At 65.0% G+C, this 24,410-nt stretch overlaps 1 protein-coding gene across 3 annotated transcripts in view; it reads left to right on the top strand.

Moving 5' to 3' along the window:
• AFAP1 (actin filament associated protein 1) overlaps positions 1–23,783 on the top strand; it is a 59,350-nt gene extending 35,567 nt beyond the window's left edge. For 2 of the 3 annotated variants that reach the window (XM_084860801.1, XM_084860800.1), the window contains exons 6-17: positions 304–483; positions 5,210–5,305; positions 7,879–7,960; positions 9,874–10,023; positions 10,578–10,789; positions 11,901–12,046; positions 13,224–13,341; positions 18,328–18,442; positions 19,048–19,212; positions 21,519–21,709; positions 23,008–23,169; positions 23,534–23,780. In XM_084860801.1, the coding sequence (XP_084716927.1) occupies positions 304–483; positions 5,210–5,305; positions 7,879–7,960; positions 9,874–10,023; positions 10,578–10,789; positions 11,901–12,046; positions 13,224–13,341; positions 18,328–18,442; positions 19,048–19,212; positions 21,519–21,709; positions 23,008–23,169; positions 23,534–23,560 (1,644 nt within the window). In that variant the 3' untranslated portion in view covers positions 23,561–23,780. Of the gene's footprint in view, positions 1–303; positions 484–5,209; positions 5,306–7,878; positions 7,961–9,873; positions 10,024–10,577; positions 10,790–11,900; positions 12,047–13,223; positions 13,342–16,027; positions 16,274–18,327; positions 18,443–19,047; positions 19,213–21,518; positions 21,710–23,007; positions 23,170–23,533 lie in introns of all 3 variants that reach the window. The other variant, XM_084860802.1, reaches the window with a different exon arrangement.
• Positions 23,784–24,410: the final 627 nt, after the last annotated feature.

Genomic DNA, 24,410 nt, shown 5'->3' with positions numbered 1-24,410 from the left:
CTGTTCACGGAGCCTCCTGCGGAAGCGCGTTAGACCAGCCGCCAGCACAGGGCCCTTCGGCCGCCGCGGGCCATGTCAGTGATGGCGGAGACTTTGCCGAGTGTATGGGAGGGTGCATTTTCACGTGCACAGGGACGCGCGTGGGGGCGGAGCGGGTGGCAGGGGAGCCTGCAGTCCATTTCCCAGTCGCTAGCACCCCGATTCGGCGCGACTTCCAGCCACTGCGCCCCACCCCCTTTTCACTCTGCCACGTGCTGTCAGCCCTGCCTGCCCGCGGGCCCTGACGAGGCCTCCTGTCCCCAGTGCTACAAGAGCTCCAAGGACCAGCAGCCGCAGATGGAGCTGCCCCTGCCCGGCTGCAGCGTCGCCTACATCCCCAAGGACGGCAAGAAGAAGCAGCACGAGCTGAAGATCACCCCGCAGGGCACCGACCCCCTGGTCCTCGCCGTGCAGAGCCAGGAGCAGGCCGAGCAGTGGCTGAAGGCAAGTTGAGGGTGCACGTGTGTGTGAGTGTGTGTGCATGTGTGTATGAGTGTGTGCACGTGTGTGTGTGTGCATGTGTGTATGAGTATGTGCGCGTGTGTGTGCATGCATGTGTGTACAGATGCCAAAAACATGAGCTTCTGAGCCGGTCCTCGGCAGCTGCTCTGAGATGGGCCTTATTTCAGTCTGCTTCCTCAGGCAGCTTGGACATGGCTGGCCTGCACAGTTCGGTCCTTGGTCGTGGGGTGTTCTGATGACTCCGGTCAATCACTGTCACGCGTCTCCTCAGGGACATGCTGGCCCCAGCGGCAGGCCGCTTCTAGCTCCATCTCCCTTGGGTGTTCCGGTTTCACTGAATTGTGTCCGGGATGCAGGTTCTTTTGTGTTTATTCTGCTTGGGGTTCCTCAGGCGTCTGAGATCTGGATTGTCATCACTCTAAGGGTCAGGAAATATTTCAGCCATTTCTCTTCAAATATAGCTTTGCCCCATTTCCTCCCCTCCTCCTGACAGCACTTAAATATCTGTGAGGCCTTTGCACTGCCTTCTCCGTCTTCTTATATTTACTGTCCCCTTTTTAGCAAAACTCTTAGTCTGGTCACCTTCTTCCTGTCACTTTCCAGCTCACTGTTTCTCTCCAGCTGTGCCTGCTCTGCTGTCAAATCCGCCCCCGTTCAGTGTGCTCCTCATTTCGGCTGTGGTGGTTTTTAGTTCCAGAGCTTCCCGTTGTTTCTTTCAGGAATATTTGCTGAGCCGTGTATCTCCTCAGCAGCACGCAGCAGGCCTGGCGGCGGCTGGGCTGGCGGAGGGTGTGGGCGGCTCCTGGTGTGCGGTGCGAGCTCTTGTCCGCCTGCCCGTGTGCTTGTGCCGTCACCTGGTGCTCATGCTCGTCACTGTATTTGGGGGAAAAACATCATTTCAATGATTTTGTACATCAGCTTCATTGAGGTACATCATACAGTGTGCCTGTTACAGTGTGACTCATTGTTTTTAGGACAGTCACAGTTGTGCAACCATGGCCATTAATCCAGTTTCAGAACATTTCATCACCCCAAGGAGCAAATCCACACTCACTGCAGCAGTCCCTGCCCGCCTGCCCCGGGCCACCCCGCCTCTGTCCTCACCCTGACCTGCCGGTCCCCACTCCGTGTACGCGCACTCTGTCCCTCGACGGGCTTTGTTCACTTAGCGCTGTTCCCAGGGGTCATCCATGTTGTCACGCGTGTCAGCATTCCATTCCGCTGTATTGCTTTTTCTGTCAAAGCTGAGAGACTGCTGTTGAACCCAAAGTCCTGAAGGTTTCTACCCGCGTCTCCTCCTCACGGCTTTATGCAGTGTGAGCTCTTACATGCAGGCGGTGGCCCTTCCTTACCCACGTGGCTGGGTGACCGCATTGCCATCCACTTACTGCCGAGGCTCCCAGGCCTTGACATGGGGCCTGAACGTAACCACCGGTGTCTGAGTGAGGCGCACACCGGTCAGTGTGGAGCATGAGGATACAGCCAGGGCGGGCTCGGCATGCTGCCAGGTCTGCCATGTGTTTCTCTCCGTCTGGTCTGTGACTTCCACCACGGCAGCTCTTGTCAGAACTCACTGAGTGCGTGCGTGCGTGTATTCGCATGTGTGTGCGCTCGCACACATGTGTGGATGTGTACACACGTGTGTGTGAGTGCATGTGCACGTGAGTGTGTGCACACGTGCATGTGGATGTGTGAGTGTGCATGCATGTGTGAGTGTGTGTGTGTGTGTGTGTGTGTGTGTGTGCAGATGCCAAAAACATGAGCCCTTTCCAGGGCGGGCCGGTCAGAACAAGAGCAGAGCAGCACTCCCAGCAGCGGGCGGGCGGTCAGGTTTCCTGAAGAATGTGCGGAGGCTGTGTTTCAGGGAGGAGGGCTCACGCTGAAAGCAAACAGAACGCCCAGAACATAACACCGTCTGGTTCTGGAAGGGCTTGTGATTCTGAACTTGGACTCAGTTCTTTAGGTACATATTGGATTCTCCCAGGACATGGCTCTGTGCGATGGGACCAGCAGCACCAGCACCTCACGTGTAGCTGTTCACGGACTGGGTGCTCACCCTGTACAATTTCTTCATGGGCTCTGCGGGCGCTGTGGCCACGAGTGGGTTCAGAGCAGAGAGACAGTGTCACGGAACACCTGCTGTACTCCCGCAGGCCGCCCTAGGGCAGGGGGAGCGCTGACCCGTGGAACAGGAGGTGTGCGGTGCTCCTGGTGCCCTCCCTGTGCCCGGGCATGGCTGTGGCTTAGTCTGGGGAAGGGTGAGTCATCTGACCCCGGATGTCTGAATACCCGCTGTGGCCCAGGCTGTCTGGGCTCCGGTGCCCTGACTCACTGCTCCAGGAGCTGAGCCCCGACAGGGAGGGAGGGAGGCCTGGTGTGGAGGTCACCGATGTGAGAGGTCACCGATGTGAGAGGTCACCGATGTGTGCTGAATCGGGAAAGGGACTCAATGGCTGAGTGTCCTCATCTGGTGGCCTTGGATTCCTTGGTTCCCGGAGCCTCCTGGTGGGAAGCAGGCAGAGCCAGGGGACAGAGGTGACCTGGGGCGAGGGTGACACTGTAGTGACAGGACAGCGGGGGGAGGCGGGGGTGGGGGCTGTATTTGTGCTGCGGGCCCTCCCCCTTTTGAAAAAGCAGAGGGCTGGGTGGCCTGTCACCGGACGGCAGGCCTCTCTGCTTCTGTTCTCGCTCCTTCCTGTTTCCGTGGGAGTTCCGGGTGCAGTCTGCCTCCTCGCCCCCCCTTTTCCTCAGTCACTTTCTTCAGCTGCCGTCCTGCTAGGCGCGGAGACCGGCCTGCGGAGGCGCAGCCCTCTGTGGCATGAGCACCGCGTACAGCAGGGCAGACTGGGGCCCGCGGCTGACGGGGACGCGTGGCTGGTGTGGCGCATGGAGAGCAGCCAGACCGGGTTCCCCCGTGGGAGGGCAGGGCGGGCTTCCTGGTCACGTGAGACTGAGGAGTCTGGAAGGACGGGTCCTGCTTCGCTGAGAGAAAGGGCCCAGTCCTCCGGGTCATGCCCGCCCACAGGCCCGCACAGGAGGCGGCAGGGCACGCGGGGCCGTGTGGCCGGGCTGGGTGGGCTCGCCCTGGCACAGGCGGGGAGGCGGTTGCTTGCTGCGTGCGTGGCGGCTCTCTCCCAGGTCTCTGCGGTTTTCCCGCAGCACAGCTGCCCTCACGCGGATTTGTCTCACTGTGCACGGTCAGCATTTAAGGCTGACGGGGAGCTCAGGTCCCGCCGGTGGCCCTGCAGTATTGGTCTGTGCTCCTCCTGGGGGGGGGAGGCCTGAGGGGAGATTGCTCAGCCCCCTCGGAGGAAGCGGCAGACCTGGGCTTGGTCCCCCGTCTGTGCCCAGTGCCCAGGAGGCCCCATGTTCTCCTCTTTCCCCAGAGCAGCCGCCTTTCCGGAGATGGTCGTAAGGACACGGCAGCAGCCAGCACGGCAATGGCTGTCCCGCCTGAACGAACCAAAATTGTACCTAATTCTTGTCAGGGGGCAGCAAACAGCCTGCCTTCGGGTCTGCAGAATCTCAGAATCCGCTCACGTGCCTGAGATGGAAAGGTTGAACAGCGCTCCCTGGAGGAAAGACAAAAGCTTGTTTTCAGATCAAATGAAACTTTGCTCTGAACTGAAGACTTGGGGGGCACCCTGGGGAGGTGAGGAAACCAGACCTGCCGGGAAGAGTTGTGAAGTCAGCGAGAGAGAGGAGAGAGAGAGGAGAGAGAGAGAGAAGCGGAGCGCCCGTTTCCCGGGAGACGCGGGGCAGCCGCTCCGGCCGTCCGTCCCTCCCAGCTTCCAGGGACAGACACGCAGGCTCGCCGGCCGCTGCTCTCCCTTCTTCCTGCTCTGGTCTCAGATGTGGACATTCCTTCTTTCTTGTAGTTTTTCTTCTTCTTCCTTCTTTTTCTCCTAGAACAGCTGAGCAGCAACATGGCTGGCCGCGCGTCCCGGCCTGTGCGCCCCTGGCTGCGGTCCCAGCAGCAAGGGCCGGGGAGCGGGCCGGGAGCGGGCGCTGCTGAGGTCAAGCTGCAGAGCCGCGCTGGGCTCTCGGACCTGGGCGTGGCTGTTCTGTCCGGAGGCGCTTGGGTGGAACTCAAATGGCAGCTTAGTTCCCAAAAGAAGGGAGACATTTTGAAGGACCCGCCTGGTCACTCTTCTGTAGGAGGAATGTGAGCCGCTGACCCAGGACTTGTCTCATTTACTGCTCACCCCCAGCTGTCAGAGCCCCCCCCGCCCACCCGCCCACCCCGGGGCTGCTGAGGCGGGTCAGAGGGGACCGTGGCAACCATGGGGGGCGGGGGGGCGGAGGGGATGGGGGATGCAGCTCAGTTTCCCCCAGCAAGGCCTCTCTGGCCTCTTGGTCTTAGTCAGCCACGCCTGCGGCTGAAGGCCACGCTGTTCTTCGCTGTCCCGTTGCCTGTGTTTCCTGGTGACGCTCCGTGTTCACGACGGCACCTCACGCTTCCTGGGACGGAAGCCCCGTGAGAGCAGAGCCCTCCATACCTGTTCCCTTGTGGCCCAGGGCCTAGGGCAGCGCCAGGGTGGGGAGACAGCCGTGAGTGGGCGACTGAAGGAACAGACGGTGGCCCGGCGGCCGGAAGGGAAGCCCAGGCTGGGACCTGCGGGCTCCCTCCACGCCGGTGCTCTCTCCTCTCGGGCTCCCCGTGAGCGCGCTGTCTTCGGGGCCCTCACCAGCGCCCCGCTCGTTGCAGGTGATCCGCGAGGTGTACAGCGGCGGCAGCGGGCCCGCGGACGCCGAGTGTCCCCCGCCGCCAGGCTCCCCAGTGCACAAGGCAGAGCTGGAGAAGGTAAGGCGCATGCTTCTTCGGGGGAGTGGGCCCCTCAGAGGCTCTTTCTGTCCCTGAGCATCCTGCACGGCCAGCTGGGAACCGCCCGCTTTGTGCATTCCAGCGCCCACGGACGGCGTTAGCTGGCCGTTTACGGCCGCGTGGTCGGCAGTCTCATTCCCACCTGTAGGTGCGAAGTGGGCAGAGGTGTCAGGGCCTTGCTCAAGGTCCAGGCTATCCCCTGGCAGCGTGGAATCTGAGCTCAGGTCTGTGTGTCCCGGGATACAGCCCGCACTGCCCGAGCGCCCTCCCCACGCTGTATCCTCGCAGGCCAGGCTGCGTTCCCTGTGCCCGCTGCTGTGCCCATGTTCCTTGTAGAAGCGCCAGTGACCGCCCCGCAGAGGGGCAGGGCCAGCCCTCTTGTCAAACGTGAAGCTGTCGCTGTCATCCACACACCCCGCTTGGTCTGATCACATTCCTCTCCCTGGAGACCCCGGGATGCATCCAGAGGGCAACCAATTGATGTGTCTGTCTCATATCAAGGTTCTCTATTTCTCTTCCTCATCCTCCTTTCCTTCCACTCGCTTTAAAATTAATGGGAAAAAATACTCTGGAATGAGGATTAACAATAACAACAAAAAATTAGTCTCATCCAAAATCATCCTCCAAGTTGACACAGAAAATTAACCCTGTCACAGCCCTCATCCTGACACTGCAGGCCCCTCTTTCATTCTCTCTTTCCTGTTCTTATCACGAATGAATACCTGCTTGCTATGGAAAGTTCAAGAAGTTCAGAGAAACACAAATGGCCGGAATGGGATCACCAGGAACCCACCACATGGAGGACGCAGCTCCTCCAGCATTTTAACCACTTTTTCCTGCTCGTGGGTTTCTATTACGGTTTAGATATTCTGATGTAGGGGTGTCGAACTCAATCAGAGAAGGGGCCAAAATCTAAAATCCAGCCTAAATCGCGGGCCAAATGGTTTACTGAACAGTCATAAACTGACAATGTCATAAACTGACAGCGGAGTGCAGTGATGACAGCGCGGTGCGGGCCACATTGCAAGGCCTGGCGGGCTGGATTTGGCCCGCGGGCCTTGTGTTTGACACATGTGTTGATGTATAAAAATAGTATGCTGCCCCTTTTTTCTTCTTACCTTTATATTATTACCAATTTTCCAGGCTTTTGAAAACTAATAACAAGCAACAACCGTTTTTGCACTTTTAGCAGCTGAATAATATGAGATCACATGACTCTACTATCATGTTACTCCTCTCCCTTTCAAATATAGCTCCTTACTTTTTGGCATGTAAAATCACCTGGCATCTCTCATAAGTCTTTGCTGCTTCTTTGTTGTCTGAAAAGAGACCCCTAGAAAGTAGGTCCCCAGACCAACGGGGAGGAGTGTGTTTTAAGATTTGTCTCATGTTGCTAAGCAAATAGCTATTCTGAAAGGCTGGTCCGGTTTCACTTCCCAGCAGCTGGGCATCAGGGTTTCTCTCCCGCCCACTCCCACGGGGCCGGTGGCACCCTGCACTTAGCGCGGTTTCTGAGGCTGTGCTGTGCCCGCCTAGACCTGCTGACCTGGTTCTCAGGAGCACTTCCCGCCCGAGAGCTGGGAGCACCGCGCTCATCATCTGTCACTGGAGGTCGGCACGCACCAGGTTCCCACGGATGCCGCTGGCTCCTTCCCGCGCTGGCCCGCACCGCGACACGGTGCAGACACCGCCTGCCATCCTCGGCCAGCAGCCCGGCCCCCTCCTGAGGTGGCGTGTGCGTGCCCGTGTCCCAGCATCCGCCGGGGGCGGCAGTCCCTGTGGCATGGGGGCAGTCCTTGTGGCATGGGGGACCGTGCAGGGCATCTGGGAGGGGTGGAGCTTGTGCCCTCCACTGTGACTGCACAGCTTCTCCGGTTGGAATGATGGATTCCAGCTCTCAGCAATGCTGCTGCTTTTCAAAAAGCATTTTTATTGAATTTATTGGGGTGACATTGGTTAATACAGTTATGTAGGCTCCAGGTGAACAATTGTATATCAGATTGTGTGCTCACCACCCAGAGTTCAGTCTCCTCCCATCACCATCTCCCGCCTCCCCCTCGTGCTTCACACACCAGGTGACGGTCCTGGCTGCCCGGCTGCAGGTGCCGGACCGCCGGGCAGGTGTCCCCGTGCCCGTGAGGGTCTGACGGCAGCCTGACTGCGCATCCTCTGAGCATACTTGTCACAAACAGACTCGATGCTGGCCCGTTATTCACGGGAGGAAATTATATGGGCGACGCAGTGTTTGCGGAAGCGGTGTGGCTTGGCGAGGGGGGTTTTCTGTGGCCCTGATGTTTTTTATCGCAGTGAGAGGGTGAGTGAGGGAGTGTCAGGCACTGTGGCGTGTGCTGGTTACCTCGGCTTTTTTCTTCGCTCCTTTGGTGTCTTTCAAGCTCCAGATAACGGGCACAGCGTCTACCGAGCCCTCGCTGTCCTGGGCGGCTGGGCGTTTGGCCCACATCCTTCCGCTTTGAGAACTTTCCATCGACCCGTGACGTCACTTGGTCACCGTGACCATGGTCAGAGTGACGCCGCCCTGGTCTTCCTCACAGAAGCTGTCCTCGGAGAGGCCGAGCTCGGACGGGGAGGGCGTCCCGGAGAACGGAGTCACCATGTGCAACGGGAAAGAGCAAGGTGGGTCTGCCCGGAGCAGAGACCAGAATCCCAGCCCTTCCTCTGAGGCTGAGCGACAGTCCTGTGCTCAGACCACATTCCGCCGTCAGTCCCCTGGGAGGGATGTCTGTGTCCCCCTGGCTGCTGGGGACAGGCTGAGGCCCGCCGTGGCGTGCGCGTCAGCGCAGTGAGCGGCGCCCTCGTTGGCATACAGGGCTTTGTGTTTGGACAACACTGAGCGGTGGCCACCGTCCGCACAGTGGAGACATGGGACAGTTTTGGCCCCGGTGTTCCTGTGCTCCTGTCCCCACCCCCGCTCCCGGCAGCTGCAGGTCCGTGTTCTGTCCTCCCCGGCATGTCCTATGCGTGTGCGTGGAGTCCACCGCGGAGCCTTTGGGGATGGCTTCCTGGCTCAGCCTCAGACTTGAGGAGCCCCGCGTGCAGGTGCTCAGGGCCCGAGCAGGAGGGCAGCACGGGTGCAGCACGGCCGGCCCGCCCGCACCCACAGGGAGGGCTGGCCGCTGGCAGCAGCTCGGCGCCCGGGAGCGAAGCTGCTGTGGACGCGTCTTCCTCTCCCGGTTAATCTCCGGGAGCAGGGTGCTGGGCCACGTGCCCGCTCGCCAGCGTGGTGGTCTTGGCGTTTGGCTGTTTGGACAGCTGTGCAGCTGGCCTCACCGTGCACCTGCCCGTGACCACAGCTGACCAAGTCTAATGGCTTGTTGGCCGTCCAGCATCCTCTGTGGTGAAGTCTGTTCACATCCCCTGCCCTGTGTAGTGAGTTGTTTGTTCTCTGACTGACTTCTGAGAGCTCCTCCAGCTGCTGAGGACAAGCCCTTTCTGATATGTGATTTCCTCCCAGCGCGGGGGCGGGCTGGGAGGGGCCGTGGGGCAGGGATCTTTCCCTGAAGCCCGCGGACTCTGCCTGCACTGGGACCGGCTCCGTGAGCATCTGCCCCGCGGCTGGAGGCCAGCGCCGTCCCAGCAACCACACAGCACCCAGCCTGGTCTGAGCCAGGTCTCCGCACTGCAGTGACAGGACAGCGCACGGCGGAGGCACGGCCTCTGCTCTGCCGTGACTTTCTCAGACGCTCAGTGGTTAGTGATGGTAGTCCTCTGCCTTCTCTGTCCTCCAAGACCACATGTGTAGCCACAGCAGGAACCCGTCTCTGAGGTTTGCCTGAGAGGAGACCAGCGTACACTCAGGCTCCTGCCCGGATGCCCGGGTGCAGCCGACGCCCAGCTTCTCCTCCCAGGTCCCTGTGGGGGCGAGTGTACCCACCCAGCACTGCCGGGCCTCTCACAGCAGAGCCGCCTTCCATACTGAGAAATGCCGACGTCGGTTCAGACACTTGGTGCCTGTCGCCATGCGTTGTGTATTGCAGACGCTCACTGAGTGGTTCCTGCAGGAAGTCAGTGGTTAACCTGCACTTGGCCTTCTCTCCTCCCTTCCGCTCTGCGGCTCGCTCTGGACTCTGTGCTGAGGGCTCCATCAGGGTCCCTTCGGCCTCGCCGTGTTACCCCTCGGTCACGTGCAGTGGTCCAGCCCCTGCGCCCGAGCCACGGGGTGACTGAAGCCCCTGCGCTCAAGGCGAATGATACCCCCGTGGCGCGCTGATGCACCGCGTTCCCGTGATCCGTGGCTGACCTGCTGGTGCCGCCGCGATCGAGTACAGGGACCTGGTCTTGGCGCCAGTCCGGGGGAAGCTTGGCCGCCCGGCGAGTCCGGCACACGTGGGGGGTGCCCGGCGTGGCTCGTTGGTAACTTGCTGAGTCCCACTCCGACGGTGTGAGCCAGGTCCCCGAAGGCCGGCCTGCCGGCGCTCCATGAGTGAGATGGGAGGGAGAGTAAACTGGCCGTGACTCACACTGTGTCCTCCTGTCTCTCCAATGTCGAGTCTATAACACAACATGCTTTTCGTTGTTATTCTTGCCAGTCAAGAGGAAAAAAAGTTCCAAACCAGAGGGCAAGGGCACTGTGTCTAAAGTCACCGGGAAGAAAATCACCAAGATCATCGGCCTGGGGAAGAAAAAGCCATCGACCGACGAGCAGACCTCCTCCGCCGAGGAGGACGTGCCCACCTGCGGTGAGACAGCCCCCCGGCCGCAGAGCCCCGAGCCCCCAGAGCCCCCGGAGCGCGTCCCGCCCTGAGTCCCCCGGGCCGCAGAGCCCCAAGCCCCCGGAGCCCCCGGTGCGTGTGCCGCCCTGGTCCCCCGGGAGGCAGAGCCCCGAGCCCCCGGAGCCCCCGGTGAGCGTGCCGCCCTGGTCCCCCGGGAGGCAGAGCCCCGAGCCCCCGGCGCACGTGCTGCCCTGGTCCCCCGGGCCGCAGAGCCCCGAGCCCCCCGAGCCCCCGGCGCGCGTGCCGCCCTGGTCCCCCGGGAGGCAGAGCCCCAAGCCCCCGGAGCCCCCGGTGAGCGTGCCGCCCTGGTCCCCCGGGAGGCAGAGCCCCGAGCCCCCGGCGCACGTGCTGCCCTGGTCCCCCGGGCCGCAGAGCCCCGAGCCCCCCGAGCCCCCGGCGCGCGTGCCGCCCTGGTCCCCCGGGAGGCAGAGCCCCGAGCCCCCGGAGCCCCCGGGAGGCAGAGCCAGGCCGTGGCCTGCGCCGGTGCCTCCCGGCCGCGCTGAGCCGCCCTGTCCCCGCAGGCCACCTGAACGTGCTCTCCAACAACCGCTGGCGGGAGCGCTGGTGCAGGGTCAGGGACAACAAGCTCATCCTGCACAAGGACAGGACCGACCTGAAGACCCACCTCGTGTCCATCCCCCTCCGCGGCTGCGAGGTGATCCCGGGGCTGGACTCCAGGCACCCGCTGACCTTCCGGCTGCTCCGCAACGGCCAGGAGGTGGCCGTGCTGGAGGTAGGAGGCCTTCCTTCCCGGAGCCGCGCCCGGTCCGGGCCCCGCCGCTGAGGGACAGCGCCCTGTGTCCCCCCTTTCTCTCTCTCCCTCTGCCCTGTCCGTCCGCTGTCCTCGGGCAGCCCCTCTGAGGGTCCTGGGCCAGCGCCCCGCTTCTGCTGGCCCTGCAGTGAGCTTGGGCCCAGGCATCTCCTGGTCGGCCCCTCAGCGCCTTGCTTCAGTGTTTCCAGCAGAGCGGCCTCGCAGGGACGGCCCCCAGAGGGCGCTGTCCTCCCTCATCCTGCGGGGCCCGTGGCGGCTCCAGGCGGTGAGTGTGCCGATGCCATGGCCAGCGAGCCGCGTGTGTGGGCACCGAGACCGGGTTTCCAGGAGCCCTGGCTCCGTGCACAGCCGACCCCGTGGCTGCCTTTCTGGAGCCGCTGAGGAGGAAAGGCCTTTAGCAGCCTCGGCCGCCACGCCCCGTGGTGGGGGCACTGTGAGATGTAGTGCAGGTTGCCCGTCGAGAAGATCAGAGTCAGAGTAGGGAGCGTTCACTAGTAAACGTCCTGAAAACGGCACCTACGGCAGCCGATGCCTGAGCCACAGGGGCACCTCCGCCAGCACAGCCACAGGAGGGGCACATGCTGATGCCTCCACTGAAGGGAAGGGAATGCCATGCGGCCGGCTGTGGAGGGGAGCCCGCGGCCCGCAGGGCTCACGCCGGCCGCCGTCCTGGGTGCTGGGCCGCGCAGGCGGTGCTGCTTTCCCACCAGATTTCACTGTCACGCTAGTAAAGCTTCGTCAACAGCTTCACCTGGCGGAGCTTCACTGACAGAGCTCCACGCCCCGCACCCCAGTGCCCTCCCCCAACAGCGCAGGCACTGTGGGACCACGTCTCCCCGTCCTGGGTCTCGTCCCTATGCTTCCAGGCTCAGCTGAATGCAGAGCAAGCCCCGGGCTCGGCAGCCCTCCCCGCGCTCTGCGGCTCACTGGCATTGGCTTCGGGTCCCACGCGTGCCGTCTGCGTGGGCTTTGCCGTGGGCTCTGCCGTGGCTCTGTGCTCTCCCCGGAGCCCGCAGCAGCTCTTCACTGACGGAGTGGCACGCCCCCCCCCCACCCCCACCCCCCCCGGCAGGCAGCGTCCTCGGAAGACATGGGCCGGTGGATCGGAGTCCTGCTGGCCGAGACGGGGTCCTCCACCGACCCCGGCGCGCTGCACTACGACTACATCGACGTGGAGGTGTCGGCCAACATCATCCAGACGGCCAAGCAGACCTTCTGGTGAGGCCAGGGCGCGGGGCGGACGCGAGGGACGGCTGCAGCCTGGGGCGGCCTAGTGGCGGGCCTGGCGCCGGGCAGTGGGAGGAGAGGGAGCTCTGTCCGTGTGTTTCCTGTGAGCGACTGTGTTTGGGGCCAGCACGTGGCACGTGCCTCGGTCTCACTCCTGCTTTTCACTGAAGCAGAAGGGGCACCGGCGGCAGACCCCGGTGCTGAGCCGGCCCGTCCTCTGGGGCTGCCGGCCGGTTGGGCCCAGGCGCTGAGGGGCGGCGGCTGTGGCACAGGCCTCCTCCAGCCGGACGTCCAAGTGTGTGTGACGTGTCAGCCTCACGTCCCGGAGTCCGGTGCCCCGGTCTCTCCCGTGCAGGCCTGCCCCTCACGGTCCCCGCTCCTCCCTGGCACCGTGCCCGGGGGAGTGCTGGGCCGACCCCGGCAGATCCATGTGCCCCGGCTTCTCCCTCGTCCCGTCACTGCCTCGTGACAGCACGTGTGCGCGTGCCTTCCCAGATGCCTCCAACGCATCCTCTAACTGAGAAGATCTCAGATATGTGTTTATTAACGAGTCAGGAAACTCAGATGTTTAACTGTTCTCTTTCCTGAGCATACTTCATATACCCTAAGTGTAGAGTGGTCGTATACAGTTCTTTGTCAGGAAAAAGCAAGAGGAGCTGTTTTATAAATTGGAGTCAGTGCACTGGGCCCAGTGAGGCGTGCACAGCCGCCTGCCCCCAGCAGAGGGCAGCAGCTCCCTCGGAAAGCCTCCTGCCGTGGCCCAGGCCCCCAGCCCTGAGCCCTGAGCCTGGCTGGCCCCTGTGCGGGCGCTGGCCCTGCCCCAGCACCGGCAGGTCCCGCTGCCTCCTGCCTCCTGCGTCCGGCCTCCGGCCTCCTCTCTCCTCCTTCCTCCGGGACCACAGGAAGGGAGCTCCTGGGGAAAGAACGTGGGAAACAAAGTCCTTTAAAACCGCCAGCCTGTTGGCGCCACCCGCCAGGGGCGTGCTCGCAGGGGTCCTCCCAGGCAGGCGTGCTGCCCTCGCGTTCGTCCTCCAGGTGGGGGGGTGTGCGGCCGCGGCTCCGGCGGCTCCCGCACGGAGGCTCCCACACCCTCTGAGGGCGGAGCACAGGCCGGGGCTCAGCCAGGCTCCCGGCCGGCAGGGGAGTCACCTCACGCCCTGTCTTTCAGCTTCATGAACAGACGTGTCGTCTCCACCAACCCCTACCTCGGGGGCACCCCCAACGGCTACGCCCACCCCAGCGGGACGGCGCTGCACTACGACGACGCGCCCTGCGTGAACGGCGCGGTGAGTGCAGGCCCGGGCGGGCGGGGCGTGCCGGAGCTCCATCCCCCCGGCCTGCTCCGGCCAGCTGTCCGTCTCACTGCCTGTGGACACGCCGGCACGTGGCCCCGTAGGCCGGCTCTCCCTCCCTGTCCCCTGTCCATCATTGATTAGACACTGAGGAGAACACGTTAGAGTACACGCCTCGGTGAGGCACATGTGGTGACTGCCGTTTCCCGGGGAGACACGAGCTGAGCAAGCACCGTGGAGGCAGAGGAGGGAGGGAGGGAGGGAAATGGCCATGTAATCACGAAATGACGCACAGAGTCCGACGTAACCGAGGACCGTCTGTAGAAGCAGCTAAAACTCCGTTTGCGAGCCATGGCCCTTCTCCCTCAGCCCCTCCCCCGTGGGGCTGCTGGGACCCGCCCAGCAGTCTGTCCTTACGTGACTCTCACGTATCTCCCCTTCCTCCTCCAGTCCCTTGTCACCCCTCCCTCCCCCCTCCCTCCCTGTCATCTTCTTCCCCCCCACCCCCCCGGGTCCAGCTCTGTGGCTGAGCGCTAAGCGGGTGAGGTGCTGCCATTGCCCTTAAAGGGCCTCCAGGCTGGTGGGTGAGGAGGGGTGGGAGGGGCCAGTGGGGACCTGGGCCGGGCAGGGCCTGTCCAAGGGCAGATGGAGGTGAATTCTGGGTCCGCGGTGTCATGGGTGAGAGTGTGCGGGGGACTCTGCACCCCAGGGGGCTGCAAGGTCCACTGGCTGGAGTCCTGCCTGAGGCTGGCAGGGGCGGGGTCGAGGGGGAGCCACGTCCGGTCCCACCCTGAGAAACATCGTGTCCAGCCAGTCCCTCCCTCCCATTCCCGCCAGCACCTTTCCCCCGACCAGCAGCCGGCACCCCTGGAGAGGCTGTGCGCCCCCCACAGGAAAGCCCGGGCAGCCCTGCAGAGCACCGGGGGGTCCCGAGCCTGGTCCAGGCCACCCGCCCATGCTCTGGGCAGTCACCGTTCTCTGCTGACCGCGCCTGGCCCTGTCCGCACCACCAGAGCGGTGGGCAGTCTGCACCTCCAGCTCGGCCTCAGGAAACCACACCTACTCTCAGTTTCCCTCCGAGGCCCTCCCCTTCCCCAGCCACACCTCCCACAGGCGTGAGATGAGGAGGTGGGGCCACAGGCACCCCCGCCCCAGCCTGTCCCATGCTCTGGTCGAGGTGGCTCAGGCCGCAGGGACCAGGCTGCTCAGGGCATCCGCAGACTCCCCCGGAGGGCACTGCGCCCGAGGCTCTGCGGGACCTTGTCCTGGGCCTGTGGGCAGGAGCCGGGCCGTCCCCGCGCGGTCCCCTGGCACCGGGCTCTCCATGCGGCCTGGCAGCGCCTTGCCCGGCCCGGTGCCCTGCGCTGGGCCCGGGGGCCAGGCCGTCCCCGGGAGGGCAGCTCTTCTCTATGAAGTTTGCACTTCTGACCCCAAACCGCGCTGCCAGCTGCTCCTTTTCAGTAGCTCAGCCATTTGGGCCCCTGGGCCCAGCGCAGGCCTTAGTGAGTCTCAGGACGGGTCTCTGACGCCACTCACACGGGGAGCGCACCCACTTTTAACCAGAAACTTCCGCGAGCTTCTGTCTCCGTGTGACTCAGGCCCTGGGTGTTTCAGGAAGATAGTCTAGTCTAGACCCTGTAACAGCCCGGACACACGTGCGCCCCCGTTTATCTGCACGTCCCCTATTTTTAGCTCGGAGCCGGGCCCCAGCATCACCAAAATGGCTGCGCTCAGCGAGGAGGGGAGCACGCCTGCTGGGCCTGAGCTGCCTGAGCGGGAGCACGCCTGCTGGGCCTGAGCTGCTCCGGTGTCCATAGCAGAGGCTGTCATTACCGCTGCAGGCGGAGCCGGAGAGGGACGGGACAGGGATAAGCGCTGCAGGAGCCGCCTTCCTCTGTAGTGCAGAGCGTGCCGGAGGCCTTAAAACAGAGGCTCTGCGCGGGGCGAGCCCCGGTGAACGTACCGCCAACGTCCCTGCTCTCCCGCCGCCTGCAGCGATTTAGTCCTCGAGGGAAAGGCGTTTGTCAGAATAGAGCCATTCCGTCACTTCCGCTCGGAAACCTCCTGTTTTCTGTGACGATTGGATTTCTTTTCAAGGCTGCTTTGGTCGCGGCCATTTAGTCAGCCCTGCGCGGGGGCAGGGGGCCTGTAGCCTCTGCCTCAGTTTCCCCCGCTTCCTGCAGTGCTGTGAGAGCTGGAGGAGGCGGGGTCTGTGAAGCACTCCAGACAGGGTCCAGAACCCGTGGCCACCGTAAAGTAATAGAACCCCAGCCCGCCCCATCCCCTTCCCCATCCCCTTCCCCATCCCCGTCCCCATCCGCGTCCCTTCCCGCAAGCACGTGGGTCTGCTTTGGATCCGGGGACTCCCCAAAACCTAAAGAAATGTCAGGTCAGCCCTTTCTGTTCTGCGTGACCAGACAGAACAGAAACTTCTAAGCCAGTGACCGGGGCGGGCCAAGGAGGGGAGAGGCTGTCCTTCAGCCCAGCAGCAGGCAGGGCCCTCGGGTCGGCTCCCTGCAGCGGGTGGGCTCTCCAGCCGCGGGCACGGGGTGGGCGCTGACGGTGTCCCACGCTAACGCCTGTCCCGCACTAACCCTGCGTCCCGCGCTAACCCGCGCCGCGCCCGCGCTAACGTCTGTCTGCTTGTGGCCGCGGCACTAACCGCCTGTGTGTGTTGCAGTGGGAGCCGGACGGCAGAGGCCCGGGAGGAGCGGCGCTGTACGATAACGCGGCGCTGTACGATAACTTGCCGTCGCCGGAAATCTTTGCGCGCTGCCCGCCGGCCGACAGGAGGGCTGCTAGGCCGCCGGCCGACACCCTGCCCTGTAGCCATTACAGGCAGCCCACGGCATGCGGGCTGCCTCCCGCCCCGTCTGTCACTAACACCTCTTCTGTGGGGAGGGCGTCTCTCGGGCTCGGCTCCCAGGTACAGCATCGCTTCTCTGCTCTGGCACCCCCTCTGGCCGCAGCCTCCTGCCCAGTCTGGCCGGGTGCCGCTCGTAGTAAGCGGGACACCTGGGAAAGCGGTGGACAGGGAGCTGCCTCGGTACCCCCCTCCCCTCCCGTCCCCGCTGTGGGCCCCGCTCACCCCCCTCCCCTCCCGTCCCCGCTGTGGGCCCCGCTCACCCCCCTCCCCTCCCGTCCCCGCTGTGGGCTCCACTCACCCCCTCCCCTCCCGTCCCCGCTGTGGGCTCCACTCACCCCCCTCCCCTCCCGTCCCCGCTGTGGGCTCCGCTCACCCCCCTCCCGCCCCGTCCCTGCTGCGGGCCCCGCTTTCCCTGCACACCTGGCTCTTTCCTGTCCGGGGTGTCCCGGGGGTTGGCCAAGGCAGAGGTTTAGGAAAGGACAGGGACGGTGAGACTCTGCGGAAGATTGTGAGCTGCACGTTTGTTAATGTTTCCATTAAACGTGCGCACCGGCGGACCCTGATCCTTACACGGAAGCCAGGCCCGGTGAGGACGCTGCGGTGCTTTCCCGAACGGGTGTGAGAGCCAGGAGAGGATAAGGATTTGGGATTATCAGTGACCAATGGTCATAGCCTGTTGTCAGGCTGTTGTCCCACTCAGCTCTGTGGCAAACGATAGCATTTCGCTACAAATACTGGTGTGTTTTCATGCCTTTTCGGCCTAAGACTTTTGGCACACAGCCCTGCACCCGTGTGCGAGTGCTCCCTGGAGCAGGTGGCACCGGAGAGGTGGCCTCCCTCCCCGTGTGGGGATCGTTACAGAGTGAGGAGCGCCAGGAAGCCCGGGATCTCAGATTGGGCGGCGCTCAAAGCCCTCCGGCCGAGGCTCTTGTCAGCACAGCACAGCTTTGCTTCTGATTTTTAAAAAAAAATCTGTTTTCATTATTTTCAGAGAGAAAGAGAGAGGGAGGGAGAAATATTGATTGGCTGCCCCCTGCATACCCCCTCCTGGGGATCGAGTCCACAACCTGGGCATGTGCCCTGACCCGAATCAATTCAGCGACCTCTTGATTCATGGGTCAGCACTCAACCACTGAGCCACACCAGCCAGCTGTTTGCTTCTGATTTAAAAAAATATACATATTTTATTGATATTTTACAGAGAGGAAAGGAGAGAGATAGAGAGCTAGAAACGTCAATGAGAGAGAAACATCGACCAGCTGCCTCTTGCACACCCGCTACCAGGGATGTGTCCGCAACCAACGTACATGCCCCTGACCGGAATCAAACCTGGGAGTCTTCAGTCTGCAGACCGACGCTCTACCACTGAGCCAAACCGGTTTCGGCAGCTTCTAATTTTTGATGACAGTTGCTCAGAGTCTGTCCCGTGAGCCTGAAGGTCAGACTCGGGAGCCAGTGGCTCTGGCCTCGTTGATTATGGTGGTCAGACATGGTGATTACTAAGTGGGGGCTCAGGGATCGTGGTTCACTCAGAGCTGGTGACAGAGCCGAATTTAGGCCCCGCCCACGGCGCAGGGTGGGCATGACCTCGGGGTGTGGGCCTAGACACCCAGCTCACCTCCCGCCAGCTGCACTCCTGCGCACAGGACTGTCCACCGCTGAGCACATCCACGGGCTGGCCCGCCTGCCAGGAAGTGGCGGGGCTGGGAATCCAGCACCTGTGGCTCCTTCCTGAGACCCTGCCGGTGAAACACGGCAGAGAAACCAGCTTCGGGCTGCTCCCCCAGGGGGCCCCCGAAGGAGCCCGCCCCTGGTCCAAGCACAGGCCCCCAGAGCAGCTGCCCGCTCCCCACACCGACTCCCTTCCCCTCAATCGCAGCTCTCAGCGCACATGTCGCGGCTGCTTCCCTGCCGAGGGCGTCCTGCGCCCCTCACGCTGGAGACGCAGCCTCCGGGCACCCCAGCTCCCAGGGTTTGGGAGCCGAGGTGTCTCCTGCCTCCCTGAGAGCTGCTGTGGGTGCTGGGTGCTGCAGGCGGGCGCAGAGGGAACCGCCCCGCAGACAGCACCGGTGCCTCGGTTGTTGTTGGTAAGTGCCTTCTCTCTGTGTCCACAGCTGAAGAGCAGAAAGCCCCCGCTCGCAGCCAGCGGGGCCGCGGGCAGAGGCAAGCCCCCGAGCGGCCAGCCCAAGAAGGCCGAGCCGGCCGCCGGCGTGAGGCGCACGCCTTCCAGTGAGTGCCCGTGCCCGTCCGTGGTCCCGTCCGTGGCCGCGGGCGCCTCTGCCGCTGTGGAGGGGCTGGGGCCCGAGGAGAGATGGGCCTGCAGCCCATCACCTTTCCCCCTGCCGGCACGCTGGGACTCAGGCCTGACAGGCGGCTCCACACCCACCCGGGCTCCGCTTCCCTTTCTCATTGTCCGTTTGTTCACCCACCGATGGTACGTGCTGGTGCCCCTGGTGCAGGGCACGTAGCTGCTGGTGGGTCGGCAGAGCGCTGGACGGGCTGCAGCCAGCTGGGACGGGCTGGGGAAGAAGCCTGAAATCCACGGGAACTAGCCACAGCCAGGACTGCGTGTGATGCTCACGCCTCCTCGCTGCGGCGGATGTGCACTGCGGGCGAGGTGCCGGCCGGCAGGGAGAGATTAGAGGATTTCTTGATCCTGTTTTCATGTAGAACATGGTTCCTGAGAATTCTGGGTAATCAGCTGGCTCTGACAGGCCCGTTCTCTCCTGCGGAGTTCCCGGAGCCAGCTGACTTACCCAGCGAGGCGGGGGATGGGCCGGGGCGGCTCTGCGCAGTGCCCTGCCTGCAGGCTAACGCTTTCCTGCGTGTCTCAGATGCTGACCAGTACAGGTACGGCAAGAACAGGGTGGAGGCGGACGCCAGGCGGCTGCAGAGCCAGGAGGAGGAGCTGCTGCGGCGGAAGGAAGCCCTGCGGACCAGGCTGGCCCAGCTCCGGAAGGAGAGGGGGGACCTGCGGGCCGCCATCGAGGCGAACGCTGGTATGAGGCGCCGTCGGGAGGGTCTGGCTCCTGTCTGTGCAGCCTCCCCTCCCCTCAGCCTGCAGTCAGATTCACGCGTGTCCCACACCGCTTCCCGGGGTCTGGAAGCATTGTTGGTTACCCAGGGGGGTGCGGGGTGCGGGAGCCCGGGACAGGCAGGGGGACGGGTGCCGGGTGCGGGAGTCCGGGACAGGCAGGGGGACGGGTGCCGGGTGCGGGAGCCCGGGACAGGCAGGGGAATGGTGCCGGGTGCGGGAGTCCGGGACAGGCAGGGGGACGGGTGCCGGGTGCGGGAGAGTCCGGGACAGGCAGGGGGACGGATGCGGGAGTCCGGGACAGGCAGGGGGATGGGTGCCTGTGCGGGAGCCCGGGACAGGCAGGGGGCCGGGTGCGGGAGCCCGGGACAGGCAGGGGGCCGGGTGCCGGGTGCGGGAGTCCGGGACAGGCAGGGGGACGGGTGCGGGAGTCCGGGACAGGCAGGGGGACGGGTGCCGGGTGCGGGAGTCCGGGACAGGCAGGGGGACGTGTGTGGGAGCCAGGGACAGGCAGGGGGACGGGTGCGGGAGTCCGGGACAGGCAGGGGGACGGGTGCCTGTGCGGGAGCCCGGGACAGGCAGGGGGCCGGGTGCGGGAGCCCGGGACAGGCAGGGGGCCGGGTGCCGGGTGCGGGAGTCCGGGACAGGCAGGGGGACGGGTGCGGGAGTCCGGGACAGGCAGGGGGACGGGTGCCGGGTGCGGGAGTCCGGGACAGGCAGGGGGACGTGTGTGGGAGCCAGGGACAGGCAGGGGGACGGGTGCGGGAGTCCGGGACAGGCAGGGGGACGGGTGCCTGTGCGGGAGCCCGGGACAGGCAGGGGGCCGGGTGCCGGGTGCGGGAGTCCGGGACAGGCAGGGGGACGTGTGTGGGAGCCAGGGACAGGCAGGGGGACGGGTGCGGGAGTCCGGGACAGGCAGGGGGACGGGTGCGGGAGTCCGGGACAGGCAGGGGGATGGGTGCCTGTGCGGGAGCCCGGGACAGGCAGGGGGCCGGGTGCGGGAGCCCGGGACAGGCAGGGGGCCGGGTGCCGGGTGCGGGAGTCCGGGACAGGCAGGGGGACGTGTGTGGGAGCCAGGGACAGGCAGGGGGACGGGTGCGGGAGTCCGGGACAGGCAGGGGGACGGGTGCGGGAGTCCGGGACAGGCAGGGGGACGGGTGCGGGAGCCCGGGACAGGCAGGGGGATAGGTGTGGGAGTCCGGAACAGGCAGGGGGACAGGTGCCGGGTATGGGAGCCCGGGACAGGCAGGGGGACAGGTGCAGGAGTCCTGGAAGGCGGGAGGGGACAGCACCCAGAGGAGGGCCCGCTGAGGGCAGAGCAGTGTGAGCTATTGGAAGGGAGGGGGTGAGGCCGGGTCGAGTGCGGCTGGGGCAGGGGCAGGGGCGGGGGAGGAAGGAGCTACAGAGCGCAGCTAAGTAAAGGCAGTCCTAAGGAGCATGGTGCTGGGCCAGGTGGCTTGTGCGTGGGCAGAAGTGGGCACGGGGCCTGGTGAGGGACGGACTGCAGACACCCAGGCCTCAGCTCCAGGCTGCTCTCCCCTGGGCAGCTCTAGCCCGTGTCTCCGTGTGGCTGGCCCAGCATGGAAGGGGGGAGGGGAGAGGAGTAGAGAGCCAAGGAGGCCGGGAGACGCCTACCTACTGGTAGCTCAGTGTGTGTGTGTGTGTGTGTGTGTGTGTGTGTGTGGTAGCTCAGTGTGTGTGGTAGCTCAGTGTGTGTGTGTGTGTGTGTGTGTGTGTGTGTGTCGGGGTGAGGGGGGTGCTGGCACGCGGGCACAGGGATCTGGGCCTTCCTGGCTGCCTCCGTGACTTGCACGAGCGGGTGCTGGCCGGGCTGGGCAGGTGCGGCTGCGAGCGGATGCAATGCCAGCCAGAGGCTGGGTGGGAGGGAGGTGCCGACACAGAGGTTAGAGCAGCTTCTGGCCTCAGAGAAGAGCCCCACGTGCTGGCACCAGACCAGACCGGGCTGTTACCCCGGCTCCCTTAGCTGTCCTGTGGGCAAGGTGCCAGCTTTCCCGTGTCAGTGCCCACGTGCCAGTCACATGAAGCACGTGTGCGCTGTGGGGGAGGGAGCGTGTTGGACGGAGGGCTGGAGGGCTCGGGAGGCGGTGAAGCCTGCAGCTCTGGGTCCACGTGACGTGAGCAGTGAGGCCGCCGGCTCCCATTCTCCAGCTGCAGCCCCCAGGGTGGGCGCGGGCCTGGCTGCCCGGAGGCCGGTGAGTGTCCCGGGGGGGTGTCTGTGGTCCCTGCAGGGCCTCAGGGTCTGTGCTCCAGGCAGGAAGGCGCAGCTGGCCCTGGAGGAGAAGCTGAAGGCGCTGGAGGAGGAGTGCCGGCGGAAGGAGGCGGAGCGCGTCAGCCTGGAGCTGGAGCTCACCGAGGTCACCGAGAGCCTGCGCAAGGCCCGGGCCGGCGGCGTCACCCTGGGGCTGGCCATCGAGCCCCGCTCGGGGACCTCGAGTCCACAGGTACGGTCCCCGCGCCCCCGAGCACCCAACACGGCCCTGAGCATTTGCATGCGCCCCCGAGCACCTGCACACCCCCCAGAGCACCCACACACACCGAGCACCCACACATGGCCCTGAGCACCCGCACAGGGCCCCGAGCACTCACGCACTCCTCGGAACACCCACGCACACCCTGGAGCACCCACGTACAGCCCCGAGCACCCGCACACGCCCCCGAGCACCACACGCCCCCGAGCACCCGCGCACGCCCCTGAGCACCACACACGCCCCTGAGCACCACACACAGCCCCGAACACTCACGCACTCCTCGGAACACCCACGCACACCCCGGAGCACCCACGTACAGCCCCGAGCACCCACACATGCCCCGAGCACCCGCACACGCCCCCGAGCACCCGCGCACGCCCCCGAGCACCATGCATGGCGCCCCAGGAAAAGTCCCTTCCTCTACAGAGGCCGCCCACCCCCTCGCTCTGCACAGCGGACCGCGGCCTCCGCGCACACTTACATAACTCTCACCTGAGGCTCTTTCCCCTTGGTTTCTTTGTTCTTTTTTTCTTCCTTTTTTTTTTTTTTTTTTTTTTTGAGAGAGAGAGAGGGGGAAGGGAAGGGAAGGGAAGAGGGAGGAGGGAGAGAGAGACAGAGAAACGTCGATTTGCATTGAGCCTGCAACCAAAGTATGAGCCCTTGACCAGTTGAACCCTAGACCCTTCGGTCCACAGGCCAACGCTCTGTCCACTGAGCCAAACTGGCCAGGGCTTGGTCTCTTTCACAGCCCGGATCCTGAGCCTGCTCTGCCGCTCCCCCGTGAGCCGGCCACGTGGGGTTCCCGCGCTCCTGCTGCAGCTGCCACCAGGCTCTGCTGCGGGCCCGGGAGGGAGGGAGGGCGGGGCTGGGATCGGAGTCCCCGGAGCGGGACTGCTGGCGGCGTGCGGGCTGGAGGCGCCACGGGATGCGGGGACGCGGACTGCCCTCCCCGCTCCCCAGCCGACCAGCGGCGCAGCGTTCCTCTGAGCCTCCGTCTCTGCCTGTGACCCGGCATTGAAAAGGCGCCTTCGAATGGGGCAGGGACTGTGCACACACACGCACTGGCGGCGGCGGCGGTGGCTGGCACTGGGGAGCTGTGACCCCGCCTGGCGAGGACGGTCTTCCGTGGCCTCCCCCCGCCGCCCTGCACAAACCACGTGAGAGCGGCGGCCAGCACACCTTTACGGGCTCCGCTATGGCTGTCACATCCCAGACCCCGCTCTTCCTGTTCCTGCTGGACACAGCGGGGCCGCCTCACACGTCCCTCTCAGTCCCCAGTGCTCCGGCCGCGGACTCTGGAGAGCTCGCCGCTGTCCAGCTGCGAGACCAGCGACGCCGAGGGCCCGGTGCCCGTGAACAGCGCCGCCGCCCTGAGGAAGAGCCGGCCGGCCGGCAGCTCTCCCTGCCGGGGCCACGTGCTCCGCAAGGCCAAGGTCAGCCCCTCCGCCCGTGCGCGGGCGATGCTGCTGGCCAGCCCGCCGGGCGGACACTGTGGCCTCAGCGTCCCGTGGGCGGGAGGGCGGGGGGCCGGGCGTGTCCTGTCCGGTCCCACAGCCTCCGCTAGGCGCCACGTGGTCTCCGGTCCCCCGGAGCCGCCTGTCCGGGCGTCGGAGGGTCCGAGGCCGGGGTGGGGGGGGGCATGCTCGGGGCCATGCCCGTGGGGGCCTCCTTGTCTTCACCGCGGCCCTCGGCCCTGGGGGGACCCACGCTGACCGCTTCCCGGGCGCGCGGCCCTCCCGTCTGCACACGTGCACCCACACCTTCGTGTGTGTCACTCTGGCTCTCACTTCCCGGCAGGAGTGGGAGCTGAAGAACGGGACGTAGACACGGACGTCAGGAGAGGCCGCGGCTGAGCAGGCCCGCCGAGCCCGGCCGCATATTTTCTACTGTCCGAGCCGCCTGTAAAGCTGTGCTGGCCGCCGCTCCCACGTGGTTTGTTCGGGGCGGCGGGGGGAGGCCGCGGAAGACCGTCCTCGCCAGGCGGGGTCACAGCTCCCAGTGCCAGCCGCCGCCAGGAGTCTGTGGCCCCTCCCCCTGCCATGCCCCCCTCCTCCCCCCGCCCTGAAGGTGAGGCTGGGGGCTGCCGGAGGCCTCCCCTGAGCTGCGGGACAGCAGCTTCGGGCTGGACAGCTTTCTAACAGCTCACATCCTCTGTGATCACTCAGCCCCGGGCTCCCGGAGGCCCCTCCCGATGGCTGCGAGGGTTTGGGATGCTTTGCCCTGTGTCCTCCTTCCAGCACCCTCCCCACAGCCCTCCATCCCTCCCTCCGCCATGGGCGGCCATGGAGAGCTGGCAGCCTGGGGGCGCACGGCTGTCCTCTCTTCCTGATGTCGCTGGCGGGGGTGCTGGGAGTGGCGGGTCTAGAGCCATGGACAGAGCTTCTAGCCGCCCGACTCCCCCTGCCCCCCGTTTGCAAATCTAAGATATGGCCGCGTCCGGGGACCTGGGCTTGCCCCTCCTGGGCCCGTGGGCCTCGTAGGGCCTCCTCCTCCGTGGAGTCTCTGGGCGACCCGCTGGGGCCCGGGGACAGAGCCGGCCCCGCACAGCCGCGCAGGCCCGGTCCCAGGCCTCAGCGCTGGGCACCCGGCCCCGCGGTGCTCCAGGCCGGGCGGGGAGGCGCTGGGAGCTGCGTGCCTGGCTCCACCGGAGCCTGAGCTCCCGCACAGCCCCTGC

The sequence above is a fragment of the Pipistrellus hanaki genome (assembly GCF_964339955.1).
Source record: "Pipistrellus hanaki genome assembly, chromosome: 1".
Lineage (NCBI taxonomy): Eukaryota > Metazoa > Chordata > Mammalia > Chiroptera > Vespertilionidae > Pipistrellus > Pipistrellus hanaki.
The sequence above is the reverse complement of the archived record's forward strand: the minus strand, read 5'-3'. Positions and strand labels throughout refer to the sequence as shown.